A 27,964-nucleotide genomic window follows, 5' to 3' on the forward strand; every position below is an offset into this window, starting at 1 on the left:
GGCACAGATGGGTACGAAGCTCTCAGCACCAGGTGTGCACAAGGCAGGGGAACGCTGACAACCACAACACACACAAACATGACAGTTATAGTAAAATCTCAGATTTTCTTTCCCCCCAAAATTCGATATCTGATTTGAATACATTTTTTGCCCTATTCAATAAAAAGAAGCAAACGACAATCCTGTGTATCGTGGGGACGGTACGCTGCTGACCTAAATTTAGGACGTTGTGAGTCGGTGGGCTGAATACTTTGAAGACCTCCTCAATTCCACCAATCCGCCTTTCCATGAGGAAGCAGAGTGTGGGAACTCTGAGGTGGGTCACCGAGGTGGTTAAAAAGCTCCTCGGTGGCAGTGCCCCTGGGGTGGATGAGATGCACCCTGAGTTCCTAAAGGCTCAGAATGTTGTCGGGCTGTCCTGTTTGACATGCCTCTGCAACATTGCGTGGACACTGTGGACAGTGCCTCTGGATTGGCAGTCTGGGGTCTTAGTTCCTTTTTTAAGAAGAAGGACCAGAGGGAGTGTTACAACTATAAGGGGATCACACCCGTGAGCCTCCCTTGGAAGGTCTGTACAGGGGTTCTGGAGAGAAGGGTCCATCAGGAATTTGAATCTCAGATTCAGGAGGAAGTCTGATTTTTGTCCTGCCCGTGGAACAGTGAACCATCTTTACACCCTGAGCAGGGTCCTCGAGGGTGTATGGGAGGTCATCCAACCAGTCTCCATGTGTTTTGTGAACTTAGAGAAGGCATTTGACTGTGTCTCTCGAGGAGTCCTGTGGGGGGTGCTCCGGGAGTATTTAGTATTTAACAATGTCCTCACGTGATTTTTTGATCAATCCTCATCCACAAACCCATCAAAGTCCTGATGTTCTGTATCCAAAATGAACAGCTGGGCAAGTTCTCAATCAAACACGCCAGGTTCGAGTCAGTCTCGTTGCCGTGCGAGAGTTCGAACAACAGTGCAAGCAGACACTTTAGCCCAGCATCCACAATCCATTCAAAATTGTGGCGTAACTCGCCTGGCGCTGCCTCTGAGTCTTAGTAAAGCTGTGTTCGCCATCTGTCTTCCATGGCTCCCACGCCACTCACAAATTCACTTTGAACGCCCTGTTTACACCGATGTCCAGTGGTTTGTCAAGCCTCCCGGTATGATGGCAAGCCCCGAGTTATTCTTTGCTCATTAATCCATTGCTCGAGTTGGTCTTCCAACTCGGGCCACCTCGCCTTGTTTCCGCGTTTTGTTTTTCTTTTTTTTTCTCCGCGAAACTCAGCTTCGTCTTCTTGACTTGGCGAAGCTCGTTTTCCTGCTTCCTCCACTTGCGAACCATGGATTTGTTAATCTTGAATTCTCTCGCGGCTGCTCGGGGGTCCTTAGCCAAACCGATGTTGTTTTGCACAATGCACACCCCGGAAATGCTCCCAGTCAGTAGAGCAGTAAAAAAAAAAAAAACACAAAAAAAAAACCTTTTCCACACTTTTCAACTTTTCCACACTTTTCAAGAGAAGAAACAAAAGATCCATAGTTCTCTCTTTACGGCATACAGACTGTGACACTACATATGCAAAACCTCAAATGTTTATTCAACAATCCTGCATGCATCATAATTTGAAACACAATATACCAAAGGACAGGCTGTTTCGCTTTATATATTGTATATATCTTTTGGTTTGTTCTAATTTTCCTCTCCACTGTCTCCCTATAGTATGGAGATTTGTGATCCAAGGAACAACATCACAATGTGCCCACTTTGTGATCGCGCTTGTAACTACTGGAAACTTGTGACAGCTTGTGGTACTGCCCGAGCAAGCCACCTCTTCGACAACCCAGCAACTGTGTTTTTCTCCATCTTCATGGCTCTGTGGGGTAAATACATTGTAATTGTTTTCTTCTGTAAAAAATAGTCAATTTTGAAATACCGTACATACAAGTCCCTTTCAAATAATACTCCATCCATCCATCCATCCATTCACTGAGCCGCTTATCCTCACAAGGGTCGCAGGCATGGTGGAGCCTATCCCAGCTATCATCGGGCAGGAGGCGGGGTACACCCTGAACTGTTTGCCCGCCAATCTCAGGGCACATATAAACAAACAACCATTCGCACTCACATTCACACCTTTGGCCCATTTAGAGTCTTAACCTACCATACATGTTTTTGGGATGTGGAAGGAAACCGGAGTGCCCGGAGAAAACCCACACAGGCACGGGAAGAACATGCAAAATCCACATAGGCGGGGCCGGGGATTGAACCCCGGTCCTCAGAACTGTGAGGCAGACGCTCTAACCAGTCCTCCACCGTGACGCTTTATGTAAATCATGGTTGAAAAACAAATAATAATAAATTAAAAAATAAGAATAATACAGGTGTAAATGAAGTCAAGTGAGCCACCCCAATCTTTGTTCATACAAGGCATGATGGTAACACGCCGCCAACGAGCTGCTTGGGCCGACTTCAAAATAAAAGTTTGACCAATAATACATGGACTCAATACTTTGGATTTAAAGTAATTAAATAAAATAATATTTCTTGTAAAGTGGTGAGACACATAGGCCTGAAAAGTATATAATGTAATGGATGAAAAGAGTAATTGATAATCCAGAATATGATTGGATTGTTAAAGTTAAAGTCAACCAGTCATGCACATTTATAGCCATACAACCCCAATTCCAATAAAGTTGGGGTGTTGTGTTAAACAAATAAAAACAGAATACAATGATTTGCAAATCATGTTCAACCTATATTTAATTGAATACAAAGACAAGATATTTAAGGTTCAAACTGATAAACTTTATTCTTTTTAGCAAATAATCATTAACTTAGAATTTTAAACATTGCAAATTATTCCCTTCTCCTGTGTTTTTTTAAATTGAATTATAGTAGTGTACTGAAAAAAAATATCAATGATATCATCAGAGACAAGTCAACGTTGACACAACTTTCATACATTAGTGTCGACTTTAAAAAACATCTGAAGTTGTGCAACCCCTATACTGTCCTGTATAATGAGTTTAACATTTAGCTGTGTATGCTTGGTTGCGTAGCTGTTCTCTTCATGGAGCACTGGAAGAGACGACAGATGCGACTTAACTATGTCTGGGACCTGACAGGCTTTGGAGAGGAAGAGGAGGTGAAATACATATTTACATTACATATTTAAAGATGTTGTCCAGAGTTTTACAAATCTCAATTTGCATTTATGTTCTGTTGGCACAAAGTCATGTGTGCATATTTCTTGTGTCACTCAACAAAATATAATATAATTCCATTATGATTTTTATTATTAGTTCATTAAAATAATCATATAGTATATGTATGACATACATATGGGGTATTAAATTATTGTGTAATCACTTGGCATATATACAGTGGCTGACATGTTGTCCCTTTTTTGTTGATGGTGTACTTTGCAGGAGGAACATAAGGTTTGACTTGTTTTACCTCTTACCTCTTTTAACTCTTTTTAGTCAGTCTTCCGTGCAAGCTTTACCACTTTTGTAATCTCGACATTATCCGCTTTCTTTCTGTCAATGCTTTTTTAACCTTCGTGTATCTCCTCCGTCGGGGCATTCTTTTAAATTTTGGGGCTAACCTGTACTTTTTTGTGAAGCATTTTCTTCTCTCTGCATTCCATTCGTTACTGCAGACTGCTATATGGGTGCATGGCTGCATATAAACATTATGTGAGCATGGAATATTAACATTATTTTGCTCTCAGTAGATAATCTTCTTGACTGCACTAAGCAACATAAACTAAAGCAACAGTTGCTATTAGTACTGTGAAGCATAGCAATGTTGCTGGTTCTGTAAATGTAGGAAAATATTGATATTGGATGTCTGTGAAAATTTAACCATGCATCAAATTTCTTTACAATTAATTTGTGTGCTAGGGGATCTTAACTGACTTTGGGCACCCTGGATTAATTGCCAGTCTGCCATGTATGCAACAACTATTCACATACTACTCCCTCCCTACCTACTACATATCTACCGCTTATTTAGATACTTTCCATCTGTGGCGGTTTTTGACACGTGTGCTCGAACAGGGTGGCACCTGTATGTGAATCGGTTTTCTATTGGCATCATGAAATGTAAATCATTTGTATTGGGAGTTTGCTCTCTTCCCTTTAAGAAGGGTGTGATACACAAAAAAAGAAGAAGAAATCAATAAAAGGACAAAAACTGGCATTTGCTGTTAACATTCATAATTATCTGGAGAATCTAGCAACACTATAAACACCAGCAAATAGCCGAGGGCAATGCATCAGACATCTAAATAAAGCAAGGTTGCTAACTGCACCCGCATACATTAAATTTACTGTCTCCTGGTCACCTGTCGCTATTTGACCATAAGGATCCTGTTAGCTGATGATGCTATTGCTAATCTTGTTGCTCTACTGTGCAAGTTGCATCATAAAAAAAACTAAAGTGCTATAGAGCTGTTTAGGATAAAAATGAATGCGCTTACATTTAGTCTGTAGCGAACCAAGGTCAGATAGCTTTCATATCAGACGGGAACTGCGCTTGAGTGCGATTGGAACTGTCCAGAGACCACAACGTGTAGGCAGACTCCGAACGGTTGATTTTTTTTCTGAACCAGAATTCCTTTGCTGTTTTCGCCCCGGTCCAACTGAACCGCACCAATGAGGGAAAACAAACGAGAGTACAATTGAAAAGTGCTCGTGTGAAAGCATCCTGAGTGAAGATGTGTCTGATGCAAGACTGTGTAGCTACAATAGTAAACATGCAGTTGAAACTGTGGGTGTCAAGGGATTCATTCTAACCCAAAAATAATGTTGCTACCCGTACCCTGTGTTTCTGTTTTGATCTTTTAATCTTTGTTCAGTAAATTTCTCTCACCTTATTATTTTGTTTGGTGTATTTCATGTCTACATTTTTATAAACTCCTTAAAGGTCCCATATTTTTGGCTATTTAGAACTCCATAGAGTGGGCTTAGTATAAAAGTGTCAATTTCATTTTTTAAAAAACACCCTGGTTTTGTCATGTGAGTGTCCAGAAAAGGCCCCCCTAACAGCTACTTCTGTTTGACCCAGTTTTGGATCCGCTTTGTCCATATTTGGCTAAGACCGTCCCCTTTCCTCTGATTGGATGCCTCCGTGTCGAAGACCCACTTGTGATAGCACACGTGTTTGTTATGTTGACAGCACTGGCTCGGGAGCGGAGAGGTAGGCAGAGATCTTCGCTAGTGAAGATCTCATTAAAATGTTCTCGAGATAAGCTCGAGAAATTTTAATGACCTGATTTCAGGCCTGTCAGCAGAAAAACATCTGGAGCTCAGGAATGCATGGATGATTTTAATTCATATTTCACATGTTTACTGAGGCACCATAGAGCCAATATTACATCCCAAAGACTAGAAAAAGTTGGTTTGGTAAAATATGGCACCTTTAAGGACTTGTACTCACATCATTTACATTAGCAATAACTAACATATTATAAGTGATGTCTTTTTCAGGACCACAACCGAGCCGAGTATGAGTTGCGTGTCATGCAAAAAGCAATGAGACAAGAAAATTCAACCTCTAAGGTATGATAAATGTGTTCAATGTTTCTGTCCATCTATGACAGATGAAATGCTATCATGTCGAATAAGCCCTGAGAATATGACGTGTCATTTGTAGTCAAGTGTGTCTTGCTTATCCTATTCAGGGTCATTAACTGCATCCTATCCCAGCTGACTTTGGGCGACTTGTCGCCTGAGCCGAGATTCAAATCCAGAATGCAATATCTATATTTATAGATGAGTAGTTAAATATACATCAGATGAGAATATTTTGTGTTCCGCTGTCAAAAATAAATGAATGGTTGTAAAAATAAAGTCGATTTCATAAAAATATGGGTCACTCTGCTCAGAGACTTGGTAATAGTCATCTTCATCCATCCAGTTTTTCTACTGTTTGTTGTCAATAGGGTCATAGGTGAGGTGGAGCCTGTATGAGCTGATTTTGGTAGTGTAAACCCTTTAGGTCCTACTGGTTGCCAGCCCATTGCGGCGGAATCATTATGCCTCTGAAATGTTATCGATCCCACATTACTGAGTTCTATGATGTCAAATCCTGCTCTGAACATACAAATGTTTTGATTTTTAAGCAAAGCAGATATAGAGAGGGATTCAAGGACCTAAGCAATTTTATTATCATAGCAACACACATTTACACATTATGTGGCACAAAGTTTGATACCCAAGGTCCCAGGAATAGCAAAATAAGTCCCAAGAATTGTGAAATAAAAATAGAATAAGAAGATAGAACACAAGACATAAATAACATACAATAAAAAGGATCAAGGAAATGCTTATCTCTCGTTGTGAGTGTATGCAATAGGACTCGCTGTCTAAATCCCCATTCACTATTCGCAATAACAGAAACAAATGACTAGTGAATCACAATTGAATCGTTAATCTTTGTACTATTCCGTAATAAAGACATCATAGTCCAACAAAAGAAAAATCAAATTTGATCATTCGAAATTGATATGTCGCCCCTTGGTTACATCTTGGTCGCAGTTTTTTTGGGGTCACAGATTTTGTCACAACACCAGAAAGAAAGTATGCTGTCGCTGACACATTTTGGCTGGTGCGTTTTGACAACCGCTTCTCGCCAAAATGCTTCTTTTTTTAATTTAAACTGGCTGATTTTAACCAGGACCCCTCGCAGCATCATGGGCGTGGTCCGTTTTGCGCCGGTCTTTCTGCCGTAAAATGTGTAAATCCATCTATCGTCTCGGCAGAGATGGCTACGTGCGTCCGTGATTCATCTACTACTGCTACTGTACAACTGCACATATGCGTATGTGCACAGAGTCAAAATGGCGGCGGATGTAAAGAAAGGAAGCCGTGCTGCACTTTTCAGAATATAGTACCGTAGGTATTATGTTATTCTTTAATTCGTTTTGATTCAAATGCTAAAATTATGAACGGTGTAGTGTTTTTACCTTTTATAAACACTACTGAGCAGACCAAACTTGTACAATTTTCATGGCCGCTTTATTCCACCCTTTTCTGGGTACACATCGTCACCTTCAATGACATTATCACTGAATACAGACAAACATTAAGAAATGCCATACACGACATTCCGCCTTTTCTTAGGCAATGACTTACATCAAACATACATATTTACATTTTTTATTTGTATTCCTTTTTTAATGTTATAGTACTTAGCCCCTTTATTGTTATGAGTCTCTGAGTCCTCAGAGAAATAATAGGATTTGAGCATTTTCCTATATTTCTGATGAAAAGAGTACCTGACTCTCCTGACCCAATTCTCAGTTGGCTTGACTATGACGTGGTTGCTTGAGGCTGAATTAGCTGTGCTCTACTGGAGACACATAGTGATTCTGTGTATCTTTAGGGGTATGTGCATCTTTGTATATAAAGACCTGAAGCTATAAAACCAAGCACAGTATATATTTTCAACATATACAATGATCCAGCCAGCACCAGATTCAGTGTAAGTTTATGTGGCTGTGTATTTACTATAGGCTTTGTATGTTTTTTTTTTTTTTATGTTAGGGTGAGAAGGTGAAGCTGACATGTACAGACAGACTGCCAGCTTACTTGAATACTGTTGCCATGATGGCTTTAATGGTGAGTAATTGTCTCCTTAAATTAGATCTTTTAATAGCCTTTTTAAAATAAATGTTTTTTTACAATATGCTGTGATTCAGTGTGCATAACCAGAATTTGTTAGATAAGCAGTGATGCAGTAGACGGAACCTTGACTGGTTTCTGTCATGAGATGTCAAATCGGTTGTTCTCTCTCTCTTTACGTCTAGATCACAGTGACATTTGTCATTGTTTTTGGAGTTGTCCTCTACCGAATTAGCATTAAAACAGCCTTACACATTAGCACCTACCCTGCAGCACAGTACAATGTCCGAGCCACCGTGAAAACCACAGCTGCCATCATCAACCTCATCGTCATCATCATCTTAGATGAAATCTATGGCTCTATTGCACGCTGGCTCACTGTACTAGGTAAGAAAATATTGACTCAAAAATATATACTGTACATGGGATGATTGGAATCTGGAGCAAAACGTAGACTATTAGTCTCTAATGCTGTTGTGTCGCTAATAGATTATTCACACAGAAAAAAAAGACATATTTGATTCATTTTAGTATTCAAAAGCAATTCAATGCATTTTTTTCCCACTCTTTTGCAGAGGTACCAAAAACAGACAAAAGCTTTGAAGAGCGGCTTATCTTCAAGACATTTGTTTTGAAGTTTGTCAATGCTTTTACGCCTATTGTTTATTTGGCTTTTTTTAGGGGCAGGTAAGAAATCACACACTAGTTTTGCATTGCTGCACTTATTAATAGCTACTTATGAAATCTATTATTAAATTATTGGCACTGTCACTTTTACACTGGCCAAGTAGAGAGGCTTTACAATATCCATTAAGATCTCCTATATTGTTTTATTTTTCATTTTAAGCTTTCGCTAGTATACTGCTTCCATGCAACACAACGGACTTGCATTCAGGAGATTACATTTAACTGTATTTAATTGGTCTTATGTACAGTTTTGCTATATTTGGCATTTACTGCAGTGAGTGTGATTGGATATTACAGGAGACAGCTAGGCACAAACAAGAGGCACCCAAAAGCAGATGCAAGTTTGCAAAATCAAGTTGTTGTTGTTCAAATGATTGCTAACTTGTGTTTGTTCCATAGGCTTGTGGGGCGGCCAGGAAAATACCTGTATGTTGTAGCATCATACAGAATGGAAGAGGTAACAATGGTGTTTTAGATATCAAATATATATTTAATATATTTTCATCTAATATATATTCGATTAGATTGTAATGATGTTTTAAAACGTGTGTTCCAGTGTGCCCACGCAGGCTGCCTAATGGAGTTATGCATCCAGTTATGTATCACCATGCTTGGCAAGCAGCTCATCCAAAACAACCTATTTGAGATTGGCATACCGTAAGTGCTAAACTTGCATTTGTTAGGAACAATTTAAATACCGGTCTCATGCTTGTCACAGGGAAAACGAAGTAGGCGCCTCTCTCCTTTTTCATGAAAAGTTAAGACATTAGACATTTGTAATAATTGCACACAGAATACGTATACAGAACCAGACAATCGTCTTGCAAGCTAAACTATGTTAATCCTTTCCTTTGGCATTTATTTCAGTCTGGAACATGATACCAGACTAACATTGCATGTACTGAAATGTGAAATCATAGTAGAACAAACACTGTAGATTCGGGCCTGTTTGACAGAAAGACACACGTACATATGAGCAAACATTATTGGTACCCTCCGTTAATCCATCCATCCATCCGTCCATTTTCTCCTCACAAGGGTCGCGGGCGTGCTGGAGCCTATCCCAGCTATTATCGGGCAGGAGGCCGGGTACACCCTGAACTGGTTGCCAGCCAATTGTAGGGCAGATACAAACAAACAACCATTTGCACGCACATTTACACCTACGGGCAATTTAGAGTTGTCAATTAACCTACCATGCATGTTTTTGGGATGTGGGAGGAAACCGGAGCGCCGGGAGAAAACCCACGCAGGCACGGGGAGAACATGCAAACTCCACACAGGCGGGGCCGGGGATTGAACCCAGGTCCTCAGAACTGTGAGACAGACGCTCGAACCAGTCGTTCACCGTGCCGCCACCCTCTGTTAATGAAAGACAAAAAATAGTCACTGAAATAACTTGAAACTGATAGAAGTACTACATTTAAAAAAGACAGAAGATTAACAAATGAAAATCAGGCATTGCTTTACTTTTATCTTCCATCAGAAATATTATAAAAACAAATTCATGAAACTGCCAGGGACGGAAATTATTATACCCTTACCGTGGTATTTTGTTGCACAACCTTTTCAGGCAGTCACTGCAATCAAAGGTTTGAGATTTGTGAACCTGTTGACTGGTATTTTGGCCCACTCCTCATGTGCAAGCTGCTCTAGCTTTCTCCGGTTTGAAAGGGTGCTGTCTCCAAAATGCATGTTTCAGCTCCTTGCACAAATGTTTTATAGGATTTACGTCAGCTCTCTTTAGTCAGATGTTCTTGTGTATTTTTACCGGTGTTTTGGGTCATTTTCCTTTTTGATGACCTGTGACTGAGACCAAGCTTTCTGACAATGGGTAGCGCATTTCATTCCAGAATGACTCGATAGTCTTGAGGTTTCATTGTACTATGCACAGATTCAAGACACCCTGTGCTGGATGCAACAGAGTAACCCCAGGACAAACCAGGCCTCCTCCATTTTTCATTGTAGGTACACTGTATCACTGGATAATGACCCAAGATACATGACAGAAACTACTCAAGAATTGTTAAAACAGAACGGCAGACAATTGTGAAGAGGCTTGGTCATCTGAACATCTGCGGGGGGACCTGAAAACTTGCAATCCGGAGCAGCATATATTTCACTCAATTGGAAAATCAGTTTAAAACAGAAACAAACAGGATGGTCACATGCATATCTTCTTCTTTTCCGTTCGGCTTGTCCCGTTAGGGGTCGCCACAGCGCGTCATCCTTTTCCATGTAAGCCTATCTCCTGCATCCTCCTCTCGAACACCAACTGCCATCATGTCTTCCCTCACGACATCCATCAACCTTCTCTTTGGTCTTCCTCGAGCTCTCTTGCCTGGCAGCTCCATCCTCATCATCCTTCTTCCAATATACTCACTATTTCTCCTCTGGACGTGTCCAAACCATTGAAGTCTGCGCTCTCTAACTTTCTCTCCAAAACATCGAACCTTGGCTGTCCCTCTGATGAGCTCATTTCTAATTTTATCCAACCTGGTCACTCCAAGAGCGAACCTCAACATCTTCATTTCCGCCACCTCCAGCTCTGCTTCCTGTTGTCTCTTCATTGCCACTGTCTCTAATCCATACATCATGGCTGGCCTCACTACTGTTTTATAAACTTTGCCCTTCATCCTAGCAGAGACTCTTCTGTCACATAACACACCTGACACCTTCCTCCACCCGTTCCAACCTGCTTGGACCCGTTTCTTCACTTCCTGACCACACTCACCATTGCTCTGGACGGTTGACCCCAAGTATTTAAAGTCCTGCACCCTTGCTATCGCTTCTCCCTGTAGCCTCATTCTTCCCCCACCAGCCCTCTCATTCATGCACATATATTCTGTTTTACTTCGGCTAATCTTCATTCCTCTTCTTTCCAGTGCATGCCTCCATCTCTCTAACTGTTCCTCCAGCTGCTCCCTGCTTTCACTGCAGATCACAATGTCATCTGCAAACATCATGGTCCACGGGGATTCCAGTCTAACCTCATCTGTCAGCCTATCCATCACCACTGCAAAAACGAAGGGGCTCAGGGCTGATCCCTGATGCAGTCCCACGTCCACCTTAAATTCTTCTGTCACACCTACAGAACACCTCACCGCTGTTCTGCTGCCCTCGTACATGTCCTGTATTATTCTAACATACTTCTCTGCCACTCCAGACTTCCGCATGCAGTGCCACAGTTCCTCTCTGGGTACTCTGTCATAGGCTTTCTCTAGATCTACAAAGACACAATGTAGCTCCTTCTTACCTTCTCTGTATTTTTCCATCAACATCCTCAAGGCAAATAATGCATCTGTGGTACTCTTTCTAGGCATGAAACCATACTGTTGCTCGCAAATACTCACTTCTGTCCTGAGTCTAGCCTCCACTACTCTTTCCCATAACTTCATTGTGTGGCTGATCAACTTTATTCCTCTATAGTTGCCACAGCTCTGCACATCACCTTTGTTCTTAAAAATGGGCACCAGTACACTTTTCCTCCATTCCTCAGTCATCTTCTCACGCACTAGAATTCTATTGAACAAGCTGGTCAAAAACATCACAGCCACCTCTCCTAGATGCTTCCATACCTCCATAGGAATGTCATCAGGACCAACTGCCTTTCCATTTTTCATCCTCTTTAATGCCTTTCTAACTTCCCCCTTACTAATCATTGCCACTTCCTGGTCCACCACACTTACCTCTTCTACTCTCCCTTCTCTATCATTTTCCTCATTCATCAACTCCTCGAAGTATTCTTTCCATCTAGCAAGCACACTGCTGGCACCAGTCAACATATTTCCATCTCTATCCTTAATCACCCTAACCTGCTGCACATCCTTCCCATCTCTATCCCTCTGTCTGGCCAGCCTGTATAGATCCTTTTCTCCTTCTTTAGTGTCCAACCTGCCATACATGTCATCATATGCCTCTTGTTTGGCCTTTGCCACCTCTACCTTTGCCCTGTGTCGCATCTCAATGTATTCCTTTCGCCTCTCCTCGGTCCTCTCAGTGTCCCACTTCTTCTTAGCTAACCTTTTTCCTTGTATGATTTCCTGTACTGTTAGGTTCCACCACCAAGTCTCCTTCTCTCCTTTCCTGCCAGAAGATACACCAAGTACTCTCCTGCCTGCTTCTCTGATCACCTTGGCTGCAGCGGTCCAGTCTTCTGGAAGCTCCTGCCGTCCACCGTGAGCCTGTATCACCTCTTCCCAAAAAGCTGCACAACACTCGTCCTGTCTCAGCTTCCACCACATGGTTCTCTTCTCTGCCTTTGTCTTCCTAATTTTCCTCCCCACCACCAGAGTCATCTTACACACCACCATCCTATGCTGTCTAGCCACACTCTCCCCTACCACTACCTTACAGTTGGTAACCTCCTTCAGATTACATCGTCTGCACAAGATGTAATCCACCTGTGTGCTTCTACCTCCGCTCTTGTAGGTCACCCTATGTTCGTGCCTCTTCTGGAAAAAAGTGTTCACTACAGCCATTTGCATCCTTGTTGCGAAGTCTACCACCATCTGTCCCTCCAAGTTCCTTTCCTGGATGCCGTACTTACCCATCACTTCTTCATCACCCCTATTACCTTCACCAACATGTCCATTACAATCTGCACCAATTACGACTCTCTCTCTGTCTGGGATGCTCAGAACTACATCATCTAGCTCCTTCCAGAATTTCTCTTTCACCTCTAGGTCACATCCTACCTGTGGGGCATAGCCACTAATCACATTACACATAACACCCTCAATTTCAAATTTCAGCCTCATCACTGGATCTGATACTCTTTTCACCTCCAAGACATTCTTAGCCAACTCTTCTTTTAAAATAACCCCGACTCCATTTCTCTTCCCATCTACACCATGGTAAAATAATTTAAACCCTGCCCCTAAACTTCTAGCCTTACTGCCTTTCCACCTGGTCTCCTGGACACACAATATATCAACCTTTCTCCTAATCATCATGTCAACCAACTCCCGAGATTTTCCTGTCATAGTCCCAACATTCAAAGTCCCCACATTCAGTTCTAGGCTCTGTGTTTTCCTCTTCTCTTTCTGCCGAAGAACCCGCTTTCCACCTCCTCTTCTTCTTTGACTTCATATACAGTAGACAAATAATATGTAGACTAGACAAATCAGAGCTGCGATTGGCTGGTGACCTGTAGAGGGTATACCCCGCCTCTTGTACAAAGTCAGCTGAGATAGGCGTCAGCACACCTGTGACCCTGCTAAGTATAAGTGGTTCAGAAAATGGATGGATGGACAGATCAGAGAATTCAGAGTTTTCTTACCAAATGAATACACGTTTGTTTATTGTTGGTCAAATATAATTGGATCTGTAACTAACCTGGATAAATTTAATAGCAAATGCTATCCATTGCATAAATATTTAGCCACCCTTGAAAAATTAGGGACTGATTAACGAAAGGTTTGCACATGCAAAAATGGGTACAACCGTGATTACTCACACAAAGAGATGTAAAAGCAGATCTGCTCACCAGGCACACTCAGAATTGCATCTGCCAAACAGGCAAACATGGCTTGTAGTTACAGTAATTTTGCATGTACTGGGAGGGTTAGATGCAAATATAATAGATAAATTTAGCACATGAAATGTGAACTTGCACACTCAAATCTGATTGCTGGACTCCAATAATCTTGAAGCAGATCCTAACGCTCTGATTCAAACTGTTCTTGTCGTCCACAGTCAGATGATTAAATCGAAAAACATTAAAGAGAATATGATAAGACTCAATAAAGGAATGACAAAAGGAACAGAATGGTTTTAGAAACAAGAAAAGATTTGTGGTTCCACATCAGATAGATTATTTGTTGTCCCCGTTTTACAAGTGACTGTGTTTTTGTTGAATTTGATGAGTGTCAAATGTGGTCAAAGTTTTAATAGGTTTCCACAGTTTGGACTGGTTTACACTAATATTTATTTATATTTGTTACATTAAGATCCACAAAGTTGCCCTCGCTTTTATCAAATGGCGAGGAGGACAACTTATTAAAAGCAGAAGCAATGTCAGCAAATAAAAGTCTCACGTGGGATTTGGGGTTTTCAAGGTGTTTTAGTGCGCTGTCTAAAATTAAAAGTTTTGCCTCGTCAACACCTTCATCAGCTTGAAAGGCAAATGCAGTGTATCTAGCCTGCCATCAATTAAAGAGACTACTTTTTCATTACAAAAGATGTCAGCACAACTGGTCTGAAGGCATTATGATTGTTTGGCTGATTTAACTTTGGAACAGGAATAATAGTGGCTGTTTTCCATATTGGTGGCAAGTAACCACTCTCTGCACCATCTGAATGAATAATGTCAAGACCCCACTGAGTTGGTCTTGTTACGACCTTGGCTCAAAGAACGCAACAAAAAGGGAGACACCTCGTGTGTTAAGGTTACTCAAAGAATGATTGATCGAAATACAGAAGTTCAATAAAACACAACTGAACCAAATTAGGATGTTTACATAAAGTACATATGTTTGTGAATAATCAGTAGCGTTAGTCATGAGTGGATGTCGTCAGGACCGGCCGCTTTCCTCATATTCACCCGATTGAACCGAGAAGCAACTTTTCCTTCAGAGATCACAATTCCATTTTTAGGTTTTAGAGACATCCTCAATGTAGAAAAAGTGCATAAAAATGTAAAACCTTTCAAAATAGGGGGAAACAAAGGAATTAAAAGCATTTAGGCCGCTCAGCCTCATAGTGGTGAACTGCCTAGTTTCACCAGTACTGGTTTATCACCTTCGCCAGGCGGCTCTAAGGTCACCACTGCAGTTCTGTTTCTCTATTTTGTCCTCTTCGGATTCTCGTTTTCGCTTAGGAGCTTTCCTTTCCTATCCTGTCTTATGGAGATGAACCAGAAGTACTTGAAGGATAGGGCGCTTGAATCTTACAAGATGCTTAGCCAAGGTGCATCGCTGCTTACACGGACAGTTCATAAACACACTAAAATGAAAGGAGAGATAGAAAAGGCCTCTCAAAATCATAATAAAATAATTAACACAGAGGGGGGCGGTAGAGTGGTCCGTTTCCAACCCAAGGGTTGTGGGTTCACCCTTGAGTTCTTGAGTGTTCTTGAGTAAGGTACTGATGATGTCAGCCAGCAGTAAGTTAAGTTTTGCTTAAGCTTAAGCTTTGAGTACCGTGGAGGTTGAAAATCGTTACACAAGTGAAAGCCAATTTATTTACCATAGCACATTAACACTGGGCAGACTGCTGGGTCACACACTGTGGAGGGGTCCGAAAGGAAAACTCTGTTATTATTAGATTGAAGGTTATGTTTCGTATGCTGTGCTAACCATGTTAAAGACCTGTGCGTAGTATTACATTTAAAGAAAATAGAACGTAAACTAATAAGCTGTAGCTGTTTTACAGTACCTTGTTGGCGCTGGCATTCTTTTTTTTCTTGTAACTTCTTGTAAATAGAGGACCCTGTGGTTAGGTGTTATGTGAAACGGTGTTAAGAGTTCTATAAATTCTGAAGGCTGTGAATGTGTATATTATACTGGCCGCAAGTGGAAGGAGAGCGTCGAGTCTGTTTGAGATAGGGCAGGCGGTAAAAGCAGACAGAAAAGTTTTGTGTTGTTGTTTTTGACATGAACAAAAAGTAGTGTTATTTCAAAAAACAAAAAAATTTGCCCACTATTTTGTAAATATTGATTTTCAATTGTAGTCAAGTCCAGTCTTTTATAAGTTTTAACCAAGTAAGTCTCAAGTCCTAAAATTGGTGACTTCAGTCTGACTTGAATCTATGACTTTATGCATCTCAGTGTTGCAGCCATAATATTCAAAGTTAAAGATTATTTGCTAAAAACAATGAAGGTTACCAGTTTGACCATGAAATATCTTGTCTTTTTAGTGTTTTCAATTAAATATAGGTTGAACATGATTTGCATATATATATATATATATATATTACTGTCCTAAAAGCATCTTCTCAGCACAGTGTGATTTCCTGCCTCAAAGACAAGTACATAAGCAACATAACATTCACAACACTCTGTTCACATTATTTATTGACTGTATATTTTAAAGAAGAAAAATATATTTAAAACTTAGAATATGATATAAATAATGCAATATAATACACAATAACCTGAATAATATTGTATATGGTTGCCTACAAGTATATTTATGATCCAGCAGCTGTCCTAGTAGAGCAACACAGTGACACAGTACCGACACAGTATAAATTCAGTTAGTCCAATGTGCCTCATCTACCCAGCACTAGATTAAACTAACAGCTACAGAAAAGATGGTACAATGGTATGGTGGCAAGCAAGGAACCAACACAGTGCAATACTCTGCTGTCCACCTGCAACAATAACACCTAAGTATCGTGCTGATTGATATAAGCCTCAGGGGTACTGCTGGAAACTCTGCCCGCCAATGATCACCAAGGAAACTGTGGAAACAGACAAGGCACCAAAACAGGCAGGCCGAAAAACAGGAACATGATGGTTCCTTTTGTGAGTTTCCAGTTATTTCAAGTGACCATTGTAGGTTTTCTTTCGTTAAAGTAAGGGTACCACCAGCTTTGTCCATGTGTGTAAGTGCCTTTTATTGTAGACTCCTAAGTAACAGTCAACAGAAAATATCCTCCAAGAATGGTAATCAGAGTTAATATGTTCTTGTTATGGTCTGTGTTTTGGTTTGGGTTGTGTTTAGTTTTGTTCCATGTTTTCCTGTGTTCCATGTTTGTCGTGTGCTCATTAGGTTGTTGTGTCCACCTGTTCTCGTCTACTTTGTGTCAACCAATCAGCTCTCTCCAGCCACTCGTGTCTTGTCCAGGTGTTCCTCGTTGTCTCGTCAATTTGTTTGTATTTAATTCCCTGGTTTCTTTCAGTTCATTGTCGTTGTCACATGTCTTTGCCATGTCATAGTCGCCAGTTGTCTTTATTGTTGTGGTATGTCATTGTCAGGTGTCATTTTCCCTTTCTATTCCACGTGTTACTCACAGGTCATAGTTTGTTTCCAGTTTTAGATATTCGAGTGTTTCTTTGTTACTTTGATTTGATTGGTATCTGTTGTGGGACTTTGTTCAGTTTTCCCTTTTTGAAGATTAAATATTATTATTTTGAGACTCTCGCACTCCTGCCTTGCCTCCCTGCTTCCCTGCAATTGGGTCCACCATGTTCTTGCCTTGCGTTATTCGCCCTCGCCCTAACCACGTACGTGACAGTTCTAGAATCACCTGTTATAGGTAAAAGTCCACAATATAAAGAGTTTAACCCCTTGCACATGCTTGAAACATATTTAAAATGATAAAAACATGTAATATAGCAGGGGAACACTGTACATTCATTGCTGTTTATTTTTTTCTCTAGCAAGCTGAAAAAAATGCTACGTAAGAAAAAGTCTGAGCTGGACAAAAAGCAACAAGAAGAGTTGACCAAAACCTTGCAACAACACGAGAAAGACCATTTGCTCGGTCCTTTTGTTGGTCTCAATCCAGAGTACATGGAAATGAGTAAGTTGTTCTTTTAATCCCCATTAGATACTGTGAAACTCAATTACATACTACAACATTTGAGGCAAAGGTGAGCAGGCTGTTTTGGTGCCCGACCCCCCATCCCAAAATAATAAAAAAAAAAAGAAATTCATTCAAAGGATTTCATGGGGAGGAAAAAAATCTGCACCATATATTTTGTAAGATTTTATATATCATTTGCCTTATTGACAAAAGATCATATTAGTTTCTGAGATCTGATACATGACAATTGTTTTGCATAGCTTGTGTTTTGTTGTTGAATTCAACACCTACAATCGTGAATTGTTTTATGTTTTTCAAACCTTTCTATAATTTAACAAGAGCGAATGTCTCATGTTTCTGTAGTCATCCAGTTTGGGATGGTGACTCTTTTTGTGGCCTCGTTTCCTCTGGCTCCACTCTTTGCTCTTCTGAATAACATCATTGAGATACGCCTGGATGCCAAAAAGTTTGTTACGGCGCTCCGAAGGCCGATTGCTGTCAAAGCCAAAACCATTGGTAGGTGTTCCCCCAGCAACAAAAGCATTCACCAAATAGCTTGTACTTTTCTTTGTAAAATGTTTTTAAATGGCAGTCACACCTGTGCTAATGAATCCCAATGTAATTGCCTCTCAAACTATTCAACATGATTCTATGAACATAAATCCTATGCACATTTGAGTGGTAACAGGGTAGAGTACATGGATTGTGTATTCTTGAATTCAGCCACAGTATTATGACCACATGCACAATCTAATGATATCGAATGCAAGCGCTTAATCAAATATTCTGCCTACAGAATGACACCGTCAGAGAGGTATTAATTGAACATTTTTTTTTTTTTATGGCTGTCGTTTGCAGTGGTGTAGAACTGTACTGAAGAATACTGAGTATCCTATTTTCACTGTCATGTAAATAATTGAGGTAATGCTGCTCTCGTTATAATGTAGTAAAGTTCTATAGCACTGCATACAGTACAACTACAGTAATACAACCAACCTCATATTTCTTATTGCATATTTCTAATTTCTTATGCCCCTATTTCAAACCCTACGACACACCCATACCTAAGATCACATAAAAGAAGCATTTATTAATTAGAATGCTTCATAGTGGCCCCTCCTTATCGTGGTGGAGGGGTTTGTGTGTCCCAATGATCCTAGGAGTTATGTTGTCTGGGGCTTTATGGCCCTGGCAGGGTCACCCATGACAAACAGGTCCTAGGTGAGGGACCAGACAAAGCACGGCTCAAAGACCCCTTATGATGATGACAAACGATGGATTTGGTTTTCCCTTGCCCGGACGCAGGTCACCGGGGCCCCCCACTGGAGCCAGGCCTGGTGGTGAGGCTCGAAGGCGAGCGCCTGGTGGCCGGGCCTGCACCTATTGGGCCCGGCACGGCCCGAAAGGGTACCGTGGGTCCCCCTTCCCATGTGCTCACCACGTGTGGGAGGAGCCATTGGGGTCAAGTGCAGTGTGAGCTGGGCGGTGGCCGAAGGCGGGGACCTTGGCGATCCAATCCCCGACTACAGAAGCTGGCTCTAGGGACGTGGAATGTCACCTCTCTGGCAGGGAAGGAGCCCGAGCTGGTGTGTGAGGTTGAGAAGTTCCGACTAGATATAGTCAGACTCGCCTCCAAACACAGCTTAGGCTCTGGTACCAGTCCTCTCAAGAGGAGTTGGACTCTCTTTCACTCTGGAGTTGCCCATGGTGAGAGGCGCCGAACAGGTGTGGGTATACTTATTGCCCCCCGGCTTGGTGCCTGTACGTTGGGGTTTACCCCGGTGGACGAGAGGGTAGCCTCCCTCTTCCTTCGGTTGGGGGGGACGGGTCCTGACTGTTGTTTGTGCCTATGCACCAAACAGCAGTTCAGAGTACCCACCCTTTTTGGAGTCCTTGGAGGAGGTGCTGTAGAGCGCTCCCGCTGGGGACTCCATCTTTCTGCTGGCGGACTTCAATGCTCACGTGGGCAATGACAGTGAGACCTGGAAGGGCGTGATTGGGAGGAACGGCCCCCCCGATCAGAACCCGAGCGGTGTTCTGTTATTGGACTTCTGTGCTCGTCATGGATTGTCCATAACGAACACCATGTTCAAGCATAAGGGTGTCCACACGTGCACTTGGCATCAGGACACCCTAGGTCGCAGTTCGATTATCGACTTTGTGGTCGTGTCATCGGACTTGCGGCCACATGTCTTGGCCACTCGGGTGAAGAGAGGGGCGGAGCTGTCAACTGATCACCACTTGGTGGTGAGTTGGCTCCATTGGTGGGGGAAGATGCCGGTCCGACGTGGCACGCCCAAACGTATTGTGAGGGTCTGCTTGGAATGTCTGGCAGAATCCCCTGTCAGAAGGGGTTTCAACTCCCACCTCTGACAGAACTTTGCTCATGTTCCGGGGGACATCGAGTCCAAGTGGATCATGTTCCGTGCCTTCATTGCTGAGGCGGCCGACCGGAACTGTGGCCGTAAGGTGGTCGGTGCCTGTCGTGGCGGCAATCCCCGAACACGTTGGTGGACACCAAAGGTGAGGGATGCCGTCAAGCTGAAGAATGAGTCCTTTTGGGCTTTTTTGGCCGGTGGGACTCCAGAGGCAGCTGATGAGTACCGGCTGGCCAAGCGGAATGCAGCTTTGGTGGTCTCTGAAGCAAAAACTCGGGTATGGGAGGAGTTCGGTGAGGCCATGGAGAAAGACTTCCGGACGGCTTTGAGGAAATTCTGGTCCACCATCCAGCGTCTCAGGAGAGGAAAGCAGTTCACCACCAACACTGTGTATAGTGGGGATGGGGCGCTGCTGACCTCGACTCGAGACGTTGTGAGTCGGTGGGGAGAATACTTCGAAGACCTCCTCAATTCCACCGACACGCCTTCCCATGAGGAAGCAGAGTGTGGGTTCTCTGAAGCGGGCTCACCTATCTCTGGGTTTGAGGTCACCGAGGTAGTTAAAAAGCTCCTCGGTGCCAAGGCCCCGGGGGTGGATGAGATTCACCCGGAGTTCCTCAAGGCTCTGGATGTTGTGGGGCTGTCCTGGTTGACACGCCTATGCAACATCGCGTGGACATCGGGGACAGTGCCTCTGGATTGGCAGACTTGGGGGGTGGTCCCCCTTTTTAAGAAGGGGGACCACCCCACACCCCCAGAGGGTGTGTTCCAACTACAGGGGGATCACACTCCTCAGCCTCCCTGGTAAGGTCTATTCAGGGGTGCTAGAGAGGAGGGTCCATCGAATCTCAGATTCAGGAGGAGCAGTGCGGTTTTCATCCTGGCCGTGGCACAGTGGACCAGCTCTACACCCTCGGCAGGGTCCTCGAGGGTGCATGGGAGTTCGCCCAACCAGTCTACATGTGTTTTGTGGACTTGGAGAAGGCGTTCGACCGTGTTCCTCGGGGAGTCCTGTTGGGGGTGCTTTGGGAGCATGGCGTACCGAACCCCCTGATACGGGCTGTTCAGTCCCTGTACAACCGGAGTCAGAGTTTAGTCCACATAGTCCGGCAGTAAGTCGGACTCGTTCCCGGTGAGGGTTGGACTCTGCCAAGGCTACCCTTTGTCAACGATTCTGTTCCTAACTTTTATGGACAGAATTTCTAGGCGGAGCCAAGGCGTGGAGGGGGTCCTCCTTGGTGGTCTCAGTATTGCATCTCTGCTTTTTGCAGATGATGTGGTTCTGTTGGCTTCATAAAGCCGTGACCTCCAACTCTCACTGGAGCAGTTCGACGTAGAACACCGTGGAGGAACACAATGATGGTAAAGACCTCAAAATCAAAGTGTAGGAAACCAGAACGTAAGTGGAGAAAAACTCAACTCCAAATTGACTATGACCTCTACAGACAAAGTCTAATTTTAACCAAGAGTTAGTCAGGGCTGGAGAGCAACACTTTTCTGAAAATCATCAGTAAGAACTTCAACAATACTCGCACTCAGACTGTTGATTTTAGTCAGAATTTGGAGGAAGTCCTTTTTCATGATTCAGTTCACTTTATGTAGTACCACTGGTATCAAAACAGCCGAATGGCATGACACTCCTACCACCGTCCTTGAGAGTTGGTACAGTTAAGTTTGAAAGCCTCACATTGGGCCTCATTCACTAACCTTGCATATGCACAGATTTGTGCTTCAATTGTGTGTATCCAAGTTTGACCCACAAACCTGCGATCTATCAATATGTTCATACTTGTTTTTGTTCGTACTGTGCAAAAAAAATTTGAACATCCTCAGAGCATGCATACGCACAAATGATGCAGGATCAGCCATCGTAAATACGTCAAACACACCTTTTACCCAAGATGAAGACAAATAATTAATAAAAACAATAATAATAACTTTGCCGATAATAACTCAAACCAGGAATTTGGTAATAGTTTGACTGTCCTAAGTAACAATTAAAAGGATACATCTCTTCACTTTCACCCTCGTTCCATTTGAGCGCATTCTTGTACAGTAGGATATGTGCATTTATGTGTCCCTGCCCGACATGTCTGCGTGCGCGGCCAACACTCACACTCAAGGAGGAAGTGCAATCAGAACGCTCACATTTCCTAGGTTTTTCAAGGCTTCAGTATTCTTTCTAATTCCTACCATAATCTGATGTATATATGTTTCTGTTATTCTGCATGCGCAGATGTGATGTACAAGTAAATAGATCAATTCACAGTACACACAATTGTGTTGAATTGAATTGTGACGTACTCTGGTCGGCATCTGGCTCGTGTATTTTATATTGCCTCCAATAAAACCCTGGAGGCGGTCGTCTGTTCCAGCCGATTGTCCGTATTGAAGTACTTTTTTATTTTGTGGCCATATGCACCATATTACTGTACAGTGCAAAATTATTGTTTTGTAATTTTTTGGTGGCCTAAAACCCCCAGTACAGTACATAGTTATTGTAATTAAATGTAAAAAAGCTTTAAAAGGTTTGAAAAGCTTTAAATCCTATCCAAACTTACCATGTGCTTTTTGTCAGGGTGGCTCGTGGCAAATCGAGGCGGGTGACTTTCATGAGCTGTGAGCAATTGGTGTGCTTACTATTTCCAAATTTGTTAATTAGATGCTATCGATGAAAAGTTTGACAAAACAAAACAAAACTGTTACTGTCCTAAAAATACCATGTTCAAGCCGCCTCCATGTGCGCTTTCTCTGCGACAATATCTCCTGCCATCATGGCCGCCACGTCAATGCATGGTCTGAAAATGTCGCCACATTCAACATGGCCACCACGGAGGCACGGGAAGCACGTCTGTTAGTTGGATCAAGTGATACTGTATATCGATGACCCGGAAATACGTCAGTCCCAGTCTCTGCCTCTATCGCCACAGCACCAGGAAACAACAGCGGCCAATTCTGGGACTAACAGACGTTTTCACCGCCGGTTTAAGTGACAACTGGAAACTATCTTTGGACACATGTACTGTCCAGACGGTCCGTTACTTCCGATAGCCATTAAATCGGGGTCCGGTAAATTGGGGTTTCACTGTCTCGTAACTATGAATGCAGTTTTTGCTCATTCTCAGCTGTTACATTGTATTTGTACGGTTTTTGCCATTCTATAATTTAACTTCAGAATTAATTAAAAAATATTAACTTCACTATTATATGTTGTCGGTTTCTGTGTTGAGCAAGCTTTCTGATGATAGTGACCTTTTCAAGATTGGATAAAGATTAAGAAATTATTAAAAGTTTTGGATCAGTCATCTCTTGTGACTTCAACTTTCCACATTAGTTGAGATGCGTCAGACGGACGTCCCTTTATAGGGGAATAGGGATGCGGTTTATGCAGATTGCAGGTCACGGGCACGAGCCCGGAATATAGGATGAATTCAGGTTCATCAACATACACACGGTAGTGCGAAGAAAATTGGCCGGTAGATACTTGTCATGAATCTTATGGGAACTTTGTGTATACTGTATGTTCAACTTGTATGCAGAGTGAGAACATTTCTACACGTATATTAGTAAATGAGGAACCTTGCCTCCGCCAAGCATACTTATTTTCATTGCGGCCAAATAACTGCCTGGTCTAACCATATAATTCTATGCAGAGGGCATTTGGCTTGTCTTGGCCTAAACAGCTGCAGCTCATCCAGAACGCTGCAGCTCAGGTTCTGATCAGAACGTATCATTCCAATTCTATAGTCTCTACACTGACTCCCAATCAGCTTTAGAATTGACTTTCAAGTTCTGCTACTGGTCTGTACATCACTAAATGGTTAATGCATCCTCATGGAATATAAACCCAGTAGCTCTCTGAGATCTAAGTACTCAGGTCACATAGTGGAGCACAGAGGTCAAAGTAAACATGGTGAAGGAGCGTTTATGCTGCACACAAAAGGAATAAGTTTCAGACAAAAGTCAGTTCACCCCCAAATGTCAATGTTTTAAAGTCCTGGTTGTTTATCTCATGCTTATGATTGAGCATTTTAGCGCATTTCTACTTTTAAATGATCTTTCTTGCACTGTATGTTTTTTTTTTAATTCTCTGTTTTTACAGTACATGCTTTTAAGCTGTCTTTTATTTTTCTCTTTATTTTTAAATGCTATAAATCATTTAAACCACATTGAGTTACCTTGTGGATGAAATGTGCTATAAAAATACATTTGCTTTGTTTTGCTTTGTCTATGTGAGCAGCTACAAATATAAGTTGAGCTTGAAGCTGCTTCTTTTGTGGTTGGTACCCACTCCACCCATGGCGATGTAAAACTTAATTGTGGACAGTCGCACCGCCATTCCAGAACTTTCCCAGACTCGAGCCCATGAGGGAGCTAGGGGGTGCATACACCCTGAAAACCAAAATTTTAAAAAACTAAATTTTAAGCCCTTCCGAATCACCAGGTGGTATCCTTATGAAGGTCCTTCTTTCTTGTTTGTAGGTATCTGGTACAAGCTGTTAAGGGGCCTGAGCAAGGTGGCAGTCATCGTGAATGTGAGTTTTCAAGTCATTCAACAGATGTCCTTTCAAATCATGCTACAGGCTAAGGATGTTGTCAGTATCATCTCATCCTCATTTATTGAAGACAGTAGTAATACATAGTTTTTGGTTCCCAGGCCTTTGTCATCTCCTTCACATCTGACTTCATCCCACGGCTTGTGTACCAGTACATGTACAGTCCTGATGGCACCATGCACGGCTTTGTCAATCACTCTTTGTCTTACTTCAACGTGAGTGACTTTCAGCCAGGCACAGACCCTTTGAAGCCAATGACCCTAGGCCATAAGGTAGAAATATGCAGGTAAGGTTATGTTTCAAAGTTAGATAATTATTCATAATACTCATGACCATGTGACATAACGAATCAAGATGTGAACTTCAGATCGATAATTTTAGGATGTTTTTTTATGTCTCTGACATCAGGTATAAAGACTACAGAGAGCCACCCTGGTCCAGCACATCGTATGATCTCTCCAAGGAGTTCTGGGCCATTCTTGCTGTTCGCCTTGGTTTTGTTGTTGTCTTTCAGGTTTGGAACACCACATACGATAATGAGCAACTAATCGTGTGATTGCTGCATCTAGCATTCATATTTATTTTTATTTATTTAACCTTTATTTTTTTCTGACCTGGCTGCAGATAGAGTAAAAAACTAATTATTTAAAAACTATAGATTGTTGAATACGTCATCATCTTCAAAATTGACTGAGCACAGAATAGCATGCTGACATCACCGCCATATTGGATGTGGCAGTGGCGCAAATCAGTGAAGATGCCTCATTTCATTTGCTGCTTGCCAAAAACCAAGCATTTTACAGAGAAAATAACATCTCATAGGATTAAGACTGTGACAATGACTTTTTATTTTATTTTGCCATTATAACTTAATTTTGCAAATACAATTTGATGACTTTGTGGCCCCGCATGTGTAAAGTACTGTGAATTCTCGCAGTGAAACAAGTCTCCAAACAAAGAAGTCTTATCTTTTTAACTAAATTGCCCTAGAGTAGCTACTCTTATTGTTGTAGTTGCTTAGCTAACCTTTTCAATACTATGTATGTTAACCAAAGTTAAATGGCTGTGACAGCAGTGGGAAACAGCTGTCAGAAGGAAAAGTTTTTCTGCCAGCCCATCTCCAGTAGAGAGTAAGAGAATGGGGTTCTAGTAAAAATGATTAATTACCTATGACGTCTCCTCGTGGCACGCTACCAGCACATATGACTGATGACGTCACCTCAAGGGACACCTGTGACCAATGACGTCACGCGGCATTTGAAAAAAAATGACATCACTACCTTTAGTACGTCATGTCCAAGCATCTACTGTATAGTTTTAGGGGACCCCTGTGACGTATACCACCACCTCTAGGAATGAAGAACAACAATGGGTATCACTAACGGTAATTTCTGATCACACCTGTGAATAATGTCCCTTCCGACCAAGCCCTGCATCTATGGTGCATGATATCACGTCTGACCACACCCCGCGGGCTTTGCCAAGACAGCTGCAAAGGATTAACACCTACGCATATTTCCCAGGTCAAGCCTACGCATTTTTCCAAGGTCACAGCCCAGCATCTGCAAAGAAAATGTTTTTTTTTCTCAAATTCCTCCTTGTCCTGGGAACCACGTGGTATCTGCTGTGCATTATGTTGGGTGTCATAGAGTCTGAAAAAATTCCATACCAATGTGCATTTAGTTCCATGATCTATGGACGTTAAAGTACTGTATCTTAAAACTATTAGTACATGAAGAATTGAAATGTTGAAGGGATTCCTACATGACACTAAACTCCGAGCCCCCATATGTGAACTTCCTGAAGGCCCCCGACTCCCAGTATGATATTACAATATTCAATCATATTTTTTTTCATCATTAAATGTGTTGATGCTTTTGTTAGTTGCAAGTCGCTCCAGTCTTCACTCAGATCTTCAACAGATCTTTGGAAATGTGCGAAGTTCCATCCTATTTTAAACGCTCCACCATCATTCCAGTCCCCAAGAAACCTGCAATCTCTGGTCTGAATGACTACAGGCCTGTCGCTTTGACATCTGTGGTCATGAAGTCCTTTGAATGTCTCGTGCTGGACCACCTCAAGAGTGTCACAGGTCCCCTGCTGGACCCCCTGCAGTTTGTCTACCAAGCGAACAGGTCTGCGGATGATGCAGTCAACATGGGACTGCACTTCATCCTAGAACACCTCGACAGTGCAGGGACCTACGAGAGGATCCTGCTCGTGGACTTCAGCTCAGCGTTCAACACCATCATCCCTGAACTCCTTTCAACCAAGCTTCTCCAGCTCAGCGTCTCACCTGCCATCTGCCCGTGGATGTACAGCTTTCTGACGGGCAGGACACAGCAGGTCAGGCTGGGGGAGGCCACCTCATCCACACGCAGCATCAGCACTGGGGCGCCCCAAGGTTGTGTCCTCTCTCCGCTGCTCTTCTCTCTCTACACGAACGACTGCACCTCAGCGAACCCGACTGTCAAACTCCTGAAGTTTGTAGATGACACCACTGTCATCGGCCTCATCAAGGACGGTGACGAGTCTGCATATCGACAGGAAGCGGAGCGGCTGGAGCTGTGGTGCGGCCGACACAACCTGGAGCTGAACACGCTCAAGACTGTAGAGATGATCGTGGACTTCAGGAGGCATCCTTCGCCACAGCTGCCCCTCACGTTGTCCAGCTGCCTTGTGTCAACCGCCGAGACCTTCAAGTTCCTGGGAATTACAATCTCTCAGGACCTGAAGTGGGTGACCAACATCAACTCCGTCCTCAAAAAGGCTGTTGGATTTATCTCACCAAACATTATAATGAATAAACACAAAAGGAATGAAGACGTTGGTCATTTTACTCATGAGGAGGGCGCATGGGAGATTGTTCAGGTTACAGCCTCTCAACACGCTCTAAACAATCTCTCCCGTCGCTCCTGCATTTATTTGAAAATAGGGAGGTTTCTAAGTTTACGAGACATAACGTACTAAGCTACAAGACACAACACACTAAGGGTAGGGTTTCAAGGTGAAAACATGGCACCTGCCACGTCCCGGCCACGTCCTTCTCTCAGATGATTCCTGCTGAGTCATCTTCTTGAAGGCGAGACATCTTTCTTTCTAAACATTGTCCATAATACTAATGCAAGCTAAGCAAATAAATGATAACTTCTACAATATATCTAACAAAGGCCCAGCAGAGGATGTACTTCCTGCGGCTTCTGAGAAAGCACAGCCTGCCACCGGAGCTGCTGAGACAGTTCTACACAGCGGTCAT

At 42.5% G+C, this 27,964-nt stretch overlaps 1 protein-coding gene across 2 annotated transcripts in view; it reads left to right on the plus strand.

Moving 5' to 3' along the window:
* The window catches only part of ano1a (anoctamin 1, calcium activated chloride channel a), a 73,865-nt gene that overhangs the window by 32,107 nt on the left and 13,794 nt on the right, over positions 1-27,964 (plus strand). For both annotated transcript variants that reach the window (XM_061670588.1, XM_061670587.1), the window contains exons 12-25: positions 1,707-1,867; positions 3,047-3,132; positions 3,416-3,427; positions 5,480-5,551; positions 7,538-7,612; positions 7,801-8,002; positions 8,191-8,302; positions 8,702-8,759; positions 8,859-8,959; positions 17,629-17,771; positions 18,138-18,290; positions 24,635-24,687; positions 24,810-24,994; positions 25,117-25,222. In XM_061670588.1, coding sequence (XP_061526572.1) covers positions 1,707-1,867; positions 3,047-3,132; positions 3,416-3,427; positions 5,480-5,551; positions 7,538-7,612; positions 7,801-8,002; positions 8,191-8,302; positions 8,702-8,759; positions 8,859-8,959; positions 17,629-17,771; positions 18,138-18,290; positions 24,635-24,687; positions 24,810-24,994; positions 25,117-25,222 — 1,519 coding nt within the window. The remainder of the gene's footprint in view (positions 1-1,706; positions 1,868-3,046; positions 3,133-3,415; positions 3,428-5,479; positions 5,552-7,537; positions 7,613-7,800; positions 8,003-8,190; positions 8,303-8,701; positions 8,760-8,858; positions 8,960-17,628; positions 17,772-18,137; positions 18,291-24,634; positions 24,688-24,809; positions 24,995-25,116; positions 25,223-27,964) is intronic.

This window comes from Phycodurus eques, chromosome 2, assembly GCF_024500275.1.
Source record: "Phycodurus eques isolate BA_2022a chromosome 2, UOR_Pequ_1.1, whole genome shotgun sequence".
NCBI lineage: Eukaryota > Metazoa > Chordata > Actinopteri > Syngnathiformes > Syngnathidae > Phycodurus > Phycodurus eques.